This window comes from Herpailurus yagouaroundi, unplaced genomic scaffold (genome assembly GCF_014898765.1).
Source record: "Herpailurus yagouaroundi ecotype Mexico unplaced genomic scaffold, PumYag 180, whole genome shotgun sequence".
Classification (NCBI taxonomy): Eukaryota; Metazoa; Chordata; class Mammalia; order Carnivora; family Felidae; genus Herpailurus; species Herpailurus yagouaroundi.
In genome coordinates this window covers 16,079,694-16,093,108 of record NW_024412411.1, presented here as the reverse complement: position 1 = coordinate 16,093,108, position 13,415 = coordinate 16,079,694, and the positions used below count along the sequence as shown (strand labels likewise).

General features: G+C 35.8%; 1 protein-coding gene across 3 annotated transcripts in view; it reads right to left on the bottom strand.

The window, feature by feature from the left end:
• Positions 1-13,415, bottom strand: part of TMEM135 (transmembrane protein 135) — a 397,425-nt gene that overhangs the window by 73,894 nt on the left and 310,116 nt on the right. For all 3 annotated transcript variants that reach the window (XM_040489574.1, XM_040489573.1, XM_040489575.1), the window contains 3 exons: positions 6,984-7,130; positions 3,774-3,843; positions 475-642 (listed from right to left, as the gene is read on the bottom strand). In XM_040489574.1, the coding sequence (XP_040345508.1) occupies positions 475-642; positions 3,774-3,843; positions 6,984-7,130 (385 nt within the window). The remainder of the gene's footprint in view (positions 1-474; positions 643-3,773; positions 3,844-6,983; positions 7,131-13,415) is intronic.

Here is a 13,415-nt window from a genome sequence, read left to right as displayed (position 1 = left end):
AGTCACAACAGAAAATCTTTACTGGCTCTATCAAGTGTTGATATCAGCTAAAAGGGTCTGAAATATGTTTAAATTAATAACATATGATGTTATGTTCAGTAAATATGATCAAGAAAAACAAAGAGACCAGATATATTAATATCATTTTTGATGTTAGAAATATAAGTTAAAATTTTCAGTATCTACATTACTGAAAAAAAAGTAAGTCTTTGAAAATCTTTCATATTATATATAAATGCAAATATATCTACACTTTGAAGCACATTAAATAACATTTTAAAAGAAATTTTTTCAACCTCAATTCCCAAAATATATTGTACATATACTTGGAGACATTAAAACATTTATTAAAACATTTATGAATACAACAGAAAGAAGCATTAAAAAATGATAGATGGGTTAAGGCCATATCTCATTCTAATAATAGCCATGTTATTTATTTCCCATTTTTCTCTCCTCTGCTGAAAGCCTTACCTTGTATATACTAACAAAAGAGCCCAGAAAAGCTCCGAGCTGGAAGTTTTCTTTATTGTAGAAGAGAGAAAATAGCCGGGATGGCTGTGTAAACAGATGCCGAAATGCAGAGGGAATTCGGAGGCAGCACTGGATCAAGTATCCCACGCTAAACATTCTGATGAAACCCTAGAGAAAATTGGGATAAAATTCTGATTTACATCCAAATATTTAAGTCCGACAGATATAAATTTTACTGGTTTAGAATCAAAACAGAACTCAAAAATAAATAAATAAATAACACAAGTTTATATCAAAGCATTTTCAAAATTAAGTCCTAAGACCTCAAATAATTTTAAAACAATTACCTTAAAATAAGGGTAAAATTTTTCAGTGATTACACTTTCTTTGATTTTCAAAACCTTGGAAGTCTCACAAGCACTGGCCAAACTTGTCTATGCAACAAACTTCCATTTCTTGACATTCTGTTAACAATAACCAGGATTTATGATTCCTAAACCACAACTGAATTTTAGGAACAAAAGCAATGAAATTCCAAAAAAATAGTTTACAAAACCAATGTGTTTTGGAAATTTTAACAGGGTACTTTTTTTTTTCTTTTTTTATGTTTATTTATTTTTGAGAAACATAGAGTGTGAGTGGGGGAGGGGCAGAGAGAGAGGGAAACAGAATCTGAAGCAGGCTCCAGACTCTGAACTGTCATCACAGAGTCCCACGTGGGGCTCAAACTCACGAACCACGAAATCATGACCTGAGCCGAAGTCAGACACTTACTTAACTGACTGAGCCACCCAGGCGCCCCAATAATGTACTCTTCTTAATAACTGGTGTAAGTAGGAATTCTTTTGACAGAAAAAAATAACTTTATTTTTAGACCTTTGGTATCAACTTTTTAAATGATCAGGTTAAAAGAATTTTCCAGAAAAAAAAACTATACCTAGGTTTTTATTTCTATGCTCAACTGTGTCAGGCCAAAACATCTCTAAGAATCGGTAGCTTTTAAGGTACACTAAGCAAAACTTGAAAAAGCAAATGCACTACAAAGGCATACTTGCTGCCAACATTTTCCCATATCACCTCCAACTATTTATAGGGCAAAAAAGAACAGAGAGGATGACTAGTGCTGGTCAATTTCATTTCAGTATTTAGGGAAATGAAATTTAAACATCACTTCTCACTGACAGACTGAAAAATTCTTATTAGCACAAAACCAAATGTTATCTAAAAGAACAGTATTTTAAAAATTCATGTTTATGAATGTTTATGAAGTTTCATGCTCATGAGGAGGAGCACATAAGTCAGTGAACAAACAAAATAACTACAGATTAGTGTAAGTTTATGCAGGAAATAATCAAGACTCTAGGAGGGAAATTAACAGGCAGCCTATATTAAATTGGGTGATAAGGGAAAGCGATGGAGGATGTGTCATTTAAACAGACAAAAGAGGAGCTGGCATGATGAAAACATTTCAGATAGCTTGGACAGAAAGCACAAAGACAAAACAGAGACTGGCAGGTATGAGGAACCAACAAAAAGTGTGAATGGAGCATAGTGAGTTGAGGGGAAAGTAATTTGTGTATTTCCTCAGGGATATGATTTAACATGTGGTGTAACTGAGCTGATGGAATAATGAGGTACACTGTCAAAATATATTCACTATATTTATGGTGTAAATTCCTCACCTACAGGTCTCCAAATAATTTTACATTCACAGACATATTACTCCAATTTATATGAAAATTGCCAGGTTTATAGTATTGGTACACATTTGCTGACACAATGACTAGATTTCTTCAATCCTCAGTAATTCTCCGTAACATTCTCAGATAATTTTTAATATCACTTCCCCTCTTCCCAAACTTTATCAAATACATCTGATTTAATCAGAATATTTCTCTTGGTTACCCTCCTGAAGTCTTCCCTTGAATTAGCAGTACGTCCAGTTGGAGGAAATAATGACTCTCTGGGAGCTGGCAGACCCTGAGGCTGCCAGCAATGTTGCTCTCCTCCCCATTTTAAAAGTGGGGCAGAAAATCAGATTTAGAAGCAGTGTATCAGAAACCACTGCACAAGTGAAAAAATACTCTACTGCTTTAACCTCTAGTCATATCCTTGGGGACTCTAAGGTAAGTGTTGGCTTAGGCAAATGCCACCATCAACATTAGATCACAGGCACTCATGTTCATAAGCACTAATGTGATACAATCCCTCTCTCCCAGAATGACTGCTGAGAGGCTGTCTTTTTTTTTTTAATTATTATTATTATTTAAAAAAAATTTAACCTTTTTAAATTTATTTTTGAGGCGGGGGGGGGGGTGCGCAGAAAGAAAGGGAGACTCAGAATCCAAAGCAGGCTCCAGGTTCCAAGCTGTCAACACAGAGCCCAATGCAAGGCTTGAACCCACAAACCGAACTGTGAGATCATGACCTGAGCTGAAGACAGACACCTAACCTATTGAGCCACCGAGGGTCCCCCGGAAGGCTACCTGTTGGGGATGCTGTACAACTCTGCTCTTCTCATCATCAACTGAGTGGGGATAAGACATTATAAGAAAGAACATAAACTTTTTGAAGTATCAGGATTGTGAGAGCCCCATCCACAACCAAAGAACTTGTAGCAGATGGTGCCACCTATGCCAGACTAACTGCAATTAAAATAACTTCCGTCCCAGAGTTGGTGGCAATGGAGGATGGGGGGATGACAGGCACAGAATGGAGGATGGGCGAGGAGAGACATTCTACTACACTATTACGGAGTGAAGAATTTATGCCAGTGGGCATAGCTAACTTCCTTCATATAGAGCAACTGTGGACATGCTCCAGTTACATCCATGCCTTAAAAAACATAACAACTTTACAAGTCCAACACCAAATGCCACCGTACCAGCTTGTGCACAGTGTATGTATGAGACTGCTCACCCACTAGTACACAGCATACTCCAGGGACCTTGATCTAAAATGTATTCTAATGAGAATACATTACAAAGTACAGATTTTAATAACTTTCCTTTTCTGTCTTTTTTGCTATGGTTGCTTCAGCTTCTCTTCTGCTTTGAAATTTTAACACTAATTTTTAAATAAGCGGATTTTAAAATTATTTAACAAAGGATCTGGTAAGTGAATACTAAAAGCTAAATTGTTACCTAATTTTCACAAATTCCTTATTTCTCAAGTCAAATGCAAAGCATAATAGCAATTACTGTCAATTTTTCCATTTATTTTGAAATCATGTTTTAATTATAAAGTTATTTCTATACATATTTCCTGCAGCGAATAAAGTGATACTTTCATATACTTACTTTAATGCAATAAGAGATGCAATTATCTTCATAGTGTTTGCAACATCTATGCCTTGGTCCATGCTTACATCTGAAATAAAACACAAATAACAAATTATGTGTTTATATATGTGTATGTGTATATATGTGCTTAAAACTCTGTAACCTAAAAAGGAGAAAATATTACCTACTTGTATTTAAATGCATACATCTTTTGGTTTCTTGGGACATAAAAAAGCAAATATAACAGATTTTTTTTCTTTGCAGTTCAGCATTTGACACAGTGCATAAAATATGTGACTGAAGTCAAAATACTTAAATGTGGAACAGAAAAAACATTGGTAAATATTTGTGACTAAGTATGAAAAATATGTATATATTATCTCTATACTCTGCCAAATCTTTTGGAAGCTTTAAGTTGCTTACTGTAGAGCATAACAGTCATAAATCATCCATGAAGTCAGTACTTGAGCAAAAATCATAATGGAAAGTGCTCAGGTTACTGGAATGTATACTTAATTATATTTGAAAGAAAACATCTGGAAAAGAAACATGATAGAGTATTAGAATTCAAAATTCAATTTTAAAAATAAATATAGAAATAGATCATGTGGGAATTCAAAAGTAGGTTATTTGTGATTTGACTACAAACCACTTGGTCCTCTTGTGTTTAGTAAACCTTTCTGCAAGGAAGACTACTGTTCAAGACACTGAAGATGCTGACTCCAGGACTATATATACATTCACTCGAGGCTTAAAAAAGTAAGTAAAGGGGCGCTTGGGTGGCGCAGTCGGTTAAGCGTCCGACTTCAGCCAGGTCACGATCTTGTGGTCCGTGAGTTCGAGCCCCGCGTCAGGCTCTGGGCTGATGGCTCGGAGACTGGAGCCTGTTTCCGATTCTGTGTCTCCCTCTCTCTCTGCCCCTCCCCCGTTCATGCTCTGTCTCTCTCTGTCCCAAAAATAAATAAAAACGTTGAAAAAAAAAAAAGTAAGTAACATATCTAACATGGGTCTAGCTCTCCCCCTTTCCCTCTGAAGAATTCATGTTCCAAAATGAGTAGTCTTTATAACTCTTGCAGACTGCAGTTAATTATCTTCATGGTTATATTAACTTTCTTGTTGATAATAATTTGTAGAGTAATATTCTGGCTCAAGGTCTCTCTAATTCCATTTGCAAACTGATTAGCAAAACCTTTTGGGAAATCCAATTCTGAGTCACAGCTGGAGTATGCAGGCAGCCTTTCATACACAAGGATGACAGCAGTAGTTCCTACTGACCGTAGCCCTTATGTCATTAGAATGATGGGACATGTCTGGCCATGTGAAGTTGAGGGCTTAAAGCTGGAGCCTAAAAGAGGTAAATCAGAGAAGGGTGGTCGTATGTAAACCATCACTCTTCATACTTCTAAGTGTCCTCTTCAAAGACATTCTTCAGCCAGTGCTACTGGAACTACACAGAGATTGTTAAACTCTCTTTGCTAGTGAAGTTAAATTCTGATAGCAGCTATACTGTTTTAATCTTTCCTTAGTCTGTTCTTAAAACTTCTCAAAACCTGGACTCCCCATCTCCTGTCTTATCTGCTCTCCTTATGCATTACCCTGCATCTGCTTTCACAGCAGTGGGTACTCTGACAAGTTCTACCACGACCTGATTAGCTCTGATACCCAAGGTATCATTCATCCACATAATACATTCTCTGCACTTCCCTCTGATTCTTGGTGAACATGATTTCCATGAATAGGGATTCCCTCTCTCTTTTCTCCACTTAGGTGATTCATAACTATTTTGAACTTACTTAAGAAGTTCACTACCAATCACACCACTGGATATTTACCCCAAAATTACAAAAACACTAATTCAAAGGGATATATGCACTTCTATGTTTATTGCAATGGTATTTACAGTAGCCAAATTATGGGAGCAGCCCAAGTGTTCATCGATGAATGGATAAAGAAGAGGCGGTATGTATGTATGTGCGTGCGTGTGTACACACACAGTGCAATATTATTTAGCCATATGATATTGCAAATATGTGGAATTTAGGAAACAAAAAAATAAATGAGCTAAGGGGAAAAAAAGGAAAAAGAGAAAAACCAAAAAACAGCCTCTTAACTATAGAGAACAAACTGATGGTTACTAGAGGGGAGGTGAATGGGGGAATGGGGGATGGATGAAACAGGTAATGGGGGATTAAGGAGTATACTTATCATGATGAAAAAATCAAAACAAGAAAAAAAGATATACATAAAATTCTTTTAAAAAGTTCACTACCACAATTATTCCTGCCATCTGTTATCCCTTCCTTGCCTCTTACCTTCCGCATGTGGTGTATACTAAAATGAAGACAAACTCTTTAAATTCAGTAAAAATTCTGAGTATCTACACTGTGCTCACGTATGTGAGGCCACTCACGTGTTATTTCATCTAATGCATACAACATTCCTTAACAAAGATCATTAACCCAAGTTAACAGATGAGCACTTTAGGATCCAGAGTGGTTAAATCACTTGCCCAAAGTCACAAAGTCAGCAAGGGGTAAAATGAGAGTCTAACATAGGTCTTCTGATTCCCACTTCAGCTTCCTACAACCGATGTCTAACTTTCTATATTGGTTATTCATTCGATACTCTCTCAAATATCACTACCAAGATTCTTTTTATTAACTAATGTTCTAATTTTAAATCATTAATTTTCTTCAATATCTATACTAGAAATACAAATATTTTTATGAAATTCAGACTTATTTGTATAATATACAAATAAAGTTATCTTATTCCATTTCTAAAGCCCTGAACATTTCCACTCTTGCAAAAACAAAAACAAAAACAAAACCCTTTACTTAAGGTTTGCTCCTTGTACCTATATCTTCTTGAATCTCTCCCAGAACTTTTCTTTCTCTTTCCTACACTTAGCATATTTGATTAGCACATATTAATCCGTTTCCCAAAGTTCCCCATTCCGGCCTCCTGCAACTCTGCCTAGTTAGACACAGAAAACTATTATAAGTTCATATAAATCTATTAAAAAGACCATATGATGGTCTATAGTCCAGACAAAAATAATAAATAACATTGACTTGCTATTATGTGCCTTTTATAAAACTCTATGCATTGTTTTTTGCAAAAAAATAATACATCATCACTGAAAAGAAAACAAAAACACTTTGACATGGTACAAATATCATAGAAAACAGTGACAAAGTGTGCTAAGTATCAAGATAAAGAACTTACACTGAATCCACAAGTTTCCTGATTAGAGCAATTACATTCATTCTTCTTGGCTTTTCCTCATGTTTCTCTGTCTTCTGTTCCACTTTTGCATATGCCGCTTCTGGTGAGTAAGAATGTGTGGGAATTTCTTCCTTCCCTACAATAAACCTAAAGAAAAGAGCACAATGTGAAGAATTTTTCACCTTAAAAAAAAAACAAAAAAAAAAAAAAAAACCAAACTTGACTTTGTTAATATACAAATACATTTTGGATAGTACCTTATCATTTAAAATAAGATTTTTCAAAATTTACATAAAATCTTATCCTTTAGAAGTACAAGCTTTAAAAATCTGAATGCTTCGTAAATGTTGACAGCCATTTCTTTAATAATACAAATTCTTCCACTAAGTTTTTTCTTTTAATTCCAGGATAGTTAACATACAGTGTCATATTAGTTTCAGGTGTACAATATAGTGACTCCACAGTTCTGTACATTAGTCAGTGCTCATCATGGTAAGTGTACTCTTAATACCCTTCATGTGTTTCACCCAACGCCCACAACCCACCTGCTCTATGGTAACCATCAGTTTGTTCTCTGCTTAGTTAAGTTTCTACTTCTTGGTTTGTCTCTCTTTCTTTCCTTTTTTTCCTTTGATCATTTGTTTTTGTTTCCCAAATTCCACATATGAGTAAAATAATATAGCATTTGTCTTTTTCTGACTGGCTACTTAGCATTAATTATACTCTCTAGCTCCATTCATGTTGTTGCAGATGGCAAAACTGCATTCTTTTTTGTGGCTAAATAATATTCCATTATATGTATATACCATTTCTCTATTCACTCATCAGTTGATGGACACTTGGGCTGCTCCCATAATTTGGCTAGTGTAAGTAATGCTGCAATACACATAAGGGTGCATGTATGCCTTTAAATTAATGTTTTTCCATTTTGAGGGGCAAATACTCAGTACTGTGATTACCAGATTGTAGGGTAGCTCCATTTTTTAACTTTCTGAGGAATCTCCATACTGTTTTCCAAAGTGGCTGTGCCAGTTTGCATTCCCACCAACAGTGCAAGAGGGTTCCTATTTGGAGAAATAGGAACACCAACACCTTTTGTTTCTTGTGTTATTGATTTTAGCCATTCTGACAAGTGTGAGTTGATATCTCATTGTGGTTCTGATTTGCATTCCCCTGATGATCAGTGATGTGAGCATCTTTTCATGTATCTGTTGACCATCTGGATGTCTTCTCTGGAGAAATGTCTGTTTATGTCGTCTGCTCACTGTTTAAAAAAATCTTTATTTACTTATATTGAGAGAGAGCACGAGCGGGGAAGGGACAGAAAGAGAGGGGGAGAAAGAATCCTAAGCAGGCTCCACACTGTCAGCACAGAGCCTGATGCAGGGCTTGATCCCATGAACCTGAGATCATGACCTGAGTGGAAACCAAGAGTCGGACATTCAACCAGCTGAGCCACCCAGGTGCCTCTCATCTGCCCACTTTTTAATTGAATTATTTGTTTTTTGGGTGTTGAGTTATATAAGTTCTTTATATATTTTGGATACTAACCCTTTATCAAATATGTCACTTGCAAATATCTTCTCCCACTCTGTAAGCTTTTAGTTTTGTTCATTATTGCCTTTGCTGTACAGAAGCTTTTTATCTGATGTAGTCGCAACAGTTTTGTTTCTGTTTTTTCTTCCCTTGCCTTGGGAGACAAATCTAGAAAAAGTTGCTATGTCCGATGTCAGAGAAGTTACTGCCTGTGCTCTCTTCTAGGATTTTTATGGTTTCATGTCTCACATTTAGGTCCTTTTGAATTTATCTTTGTGTATGGTGTAAGCCAGTGGTCTAGTTTCATTCTTTGGCATGCTGCTGTTTAGTTTTCTCAACACCATTTATGAAGAGGCTTTTTCCCATCGTGTATTCTTTCCTCCTTTCTCTTTTTTTTAAAAAAAAAATTTTTTTTTTCAACGTTTATTTATTTTTGGGACAGAGAGAGACAGAGCATGAATGGGGGAGGGGCAGAGAGAGAGGGAGACACAGAACTGGAAACAGGCTCCAGGCTCTGAGCCATCAGCCCAGAGCCTGATGCGGGGCTCGAACCCACGGACCGCGAGATCGTGACCTGGCTGAAGTCGGACGCTTAACCGACTGTGCCACCCAGGCGCCCCTTTTTTTTTTATTTTTTTTTTAATTTTTTTTTTCAACTTCCCTCCTTTCTCAAACATTAATTGACCATATAAACATGGGCTTATTTCTGGGCTCCCTATTCTGTTCCAACGATCTATGTGCCTATTTTTGTGCCAGTACCATACTATTTTGATTATTACAGCTTTGTAATAACTTGAAGTCTGGAATTGTGACACCTCCAGCTTTGCTTTGCTTTTTCAAGATTGTTTTGGCTATTTGGAGTCTTCTGTGGTTCCATGCAAATTTTAGGCCTATTTGTTATAGTTCTGTGAAAAATGTTGTTGATATTTTGATAGGGATTGCATTAAATCTGTAGACTGCTTTGGGTAGTAAGGACACTGTTACAATATTTATTCTTCTGACCCATGAGCATCAGTTTGTGTCATCCATTTGTTTGTGTCATCTTAAATATCTTTTACCAACATTTTATAGTTTTCTAAAAATATGTATTCTGTATCTTATAGAATACAAGTCTTTCACCTCCTTGGTTAAATTTATTCTTAGGCATTTTATTACCTTTGGTGCAACTGTAAATGGGATTGCTATCTTAACTTTTCTTTCTGTTGCTTCACTATTACTAAATAAAAATACCATGAATTTCTGTATGTTGATTTGGTACCCTACAACCTCACTGAATTCATTTATCAGTTCTGGTAGTTTTTAGATGGAGTCTTTAAGGTTTTTTATATATAGTATCATGTTGCCTGCAAATAGTGAAAGTTTTATTTCTTCCTTACCAATTTGGATGCCTTTTCTTCCTTCTTCTTTTCTGATCACTATGGATAGGCATTCCAGTACTTGTTAAATATGAGCGGGAAGAGTGGACTTCCCCATCTTGTTCTTAACCTTAGGGGAAAAACGCTCTCCATTTTTTGCCACTGAGTGAAATGTTAGCTGTGGGTTTTCATATATGGCCTTTACTATGTTGCGGTGTTCCCTCTAATCCTAATTTTTGAATTTTGTTTTTTTATCATGAATGGATCTTCTACTTTAGAAAATGCTTTTTCTGCATCTATTGAAATGATTTTTTATCCCTTCTTTTAATGATATGATGAATCTCACTGAACCACTCTTGCATCCCAGGAAAAAATCCCACTGGATTGTGGTACATGATTTTTTTAAATTTTTTTAAATGTTTTTATTTATTTTTGAAGGAGAGAGAGAGAGACAGAGCATGAGCAGGGTTGGAACAGAGAGAGAGGGAGACACAGAATTCAAAGCAGGCTCCAGGCTCTATGCTGTCAGCACAGAGCCCGATGCGGGGCTCAAACTCACGAACTGTGAGATCATGACCTGAACTGAAGTCAGACACTTAACCGACTGAGCCATCCAGGTGCCCCTGTGGTGCGTGATTTTTTAAAGTATCATTGGGTTTGGTTTGCTAATATTTAGTTGAGGATGTTTGCATCTATGTTCAACAGAGATATTGGCCTGTAGTTCTCTTTTTTTGTAGTGTCTTTATCTAGTTTTGGTATCAGAGTAATGCTGGCTTCGTAGAATGAATTAAGAAGCTTTCCTTCCTCTTCTATTTTTTGTAATAGTTTGAGAAGAATAGGTATTAACTCTTCTTTAAATGTTTGGTAGAATCCACCTGTGAAGGCATCTAGTCCTGGACTTTTGTTTGCTGGGAGTTTTTTGATTAGTGATTCAATTTCATTGCTGGTAATCGATCTGTTCAAATTTTCTAGTTCTTCTTGATTCAATTTTGGCAGTTTATATGTTCTAGGAATTTATCCATTTCCTCTAGGTTGTCCCATTTGTTAGCATATAATTTTTCACAATATTCTCTTACAATCTTTTGTATTCCGGTGGTGTTGGTTGTTATCTCTCCCAGTTTGAATTCTATTGTTTTGAGTCCTCTTTCTCTCTCTCTCTCTCTCTTTTTTTAATGAATCTAGCTAAAGGTTTATCAATTTTTTGATCTTTTCAAAGAACTGGCTCCTGGTTTCACTGAGCTGTTTTGTTGGTATTTTTAGTTTTTATTTTGTTTTTTTTCTGCTCTAATCTTTATTATTTCCTTCCCTCTGCTGGTTTTGGGTTTTGTTTGTTGTTCTTTCTTTAGTTCCTTTAGATGTGTGGTTAGGTTACTTGGGATTTTTCTTGCTTCTGAGGTAGGCCTGTATTGCTATAAACTTCCCTCTTAGAACAGTTTTTGTTATATCCCAGATTTTGGACTGTTGTGTTTGCATTTTCATTTGTCTTCAAGTATTTTTTAATTTCATCTTTGATTTCTTGGTTGACCCATTCATTGTTTAATAGCATGTTATTTAACCTCCATGTATTTATGTGCTTTCCATGTTTTTTTCTTGTGGTTGATTTCTAGTTTCATAGTGTTGTGCTCAGAAAAGATGTATTTTATTACTTCAATCTTTCTGAATTTGTTGAGAATTGTTTTGTGGCCTAAAACGGGATCTATTCTGGACAACATTCCATGTGCACTTGAAAAGAATCTGTATTCTGCTGTCTTAGGATGGAATGTTCTGAATATATCTGTTAGGTCCATCTGGTCTGATATTCAAAGCCATAGTTCCTTGGAGATTTTCTGCTTTTTATGATTGATTACACATTGTCTTTCTTTGTCCCTAATTTCATGAAGCCTTTGTTTTAAAGTCTATTTTGTCCAATATAAGTTGGTACTCAGGCTTTCTTTTCACTTCCATTTGCATGATAAATGGTTCTCCATCCCTTCACTTTCAGTCTGCATGTGTCTTTAGGTCTGAAATGAGTCTTTTATAGGCAGCATATAGATGGGTCTTGTTTTTTTATCCATTCTGTCATCCATGTCTTTTGACTGGAATATTTAATCCATTTACATTCAAAGTAATTATTGGTATGCATGTATTTATTGCCATTTTGTTACATGTTTTATGGTTGTTTTGTAGTTCCTCTCTGTTCCTTTCTTCTCTTGCTCTCTTCTTTCATGATTTCTTGGCTTTTTATAGAAAAATACTTGGATTCCTTACTCTTTATTTTTTACAAATCTATTACTGCTTTTTGATTTGTAGTTACCATTAGGTTTATACATAACACCTTCTGCATATGAGTCTATATTAAGCTGATGGTTGCTTACTTTTGAACTCATTCTTTACTCCTCTCCTCTCCACATTTCAGATATTTGGTATCATACATCCTTTGATTTTGTGCTTCTCTTGACTGATTTTTAGATATACTTTCTGTTTTTATTTTTGTTTGTGTACTTCTCATTTCTTCTCACTCTTACTTACGGTTTTTGTTTTTCCTTTTACAAAGTCCCCCTGAGCATTTCTTGTAGGGCTGGTGGAGTTGTCATGAATTCTTTTAACTTTTGTCTGGGAAACTCCTTCTACTATTCTTAATGACTGCTTTGCTGGATAGAGTATTCTTGGCTGAAGACATTTCACTATGAACACTTTGAATATATCATGCCAGTACCTTCTGGTGTGCAAAGTGTCTGTTAAAAAATCAGCTGATAGCCTTAACAGATTTCCTTTGTATGTAACTGTCTCCTTTGCTCTTGTAATCTTTAAAATTCTTTATCACTATTTTTTTGTATCATTTTAATTATGATGTGGCTTGGTGTGGACCTCCTTAGGTTGAATTTGTTGGGGGATCTATATGGCTCCTGAATCAGGATCTCTGTTCCCCGCCCCGCCCCCACCCCCTCCCCCAGCAAGATTTGGGAAGTTTTCAGCTATTATTACTTCAAATACATTTTCTGTCTCCCTTTCTCTCTTTTCCTTCTGAGATCCCTATACTGTGAATGCTATTACACTTGATGGAGTCACTGAATTTTCTAAGTCTATTCTCATACAGTATTTACTTGTCTCTCACCTATTCATCTCGATTGCTTTCCATTACTCTATCCTCCAGGTCACTTATAGGCTCCTCTGCTTTCTACAGCCTACTATTTATTCCATCTCTTGTATTTTTAATTTCATTTATTGAGTTCTTCATCTCTGATATGTTACTTTTTAGCTCTTTGGCAAGGGTCTCATTGATGTCCCCTACCCTTTTGTGAAGTCCAGTGAGTACCTTTATGGTCATTACTTCAAATTTTCTATCAAGCATATTATTTTTGTTTTACTTAATCTCCTGCTGTGATTTTGTCCTGTTTTTCATTTGGAACATATTCCTCTGTTTCCTCACTTTGTCTATCACTCTGTGTTGGTTTGTCTGTGTTAAGAAAGTCAGCTACATCTTCTACTCTGGAAAGTAGTGCCTTTATGAAAAAGAGGTCCTGTAGTGCCTTACAATGCAGTGTCTCCTGTTCACCAGAAC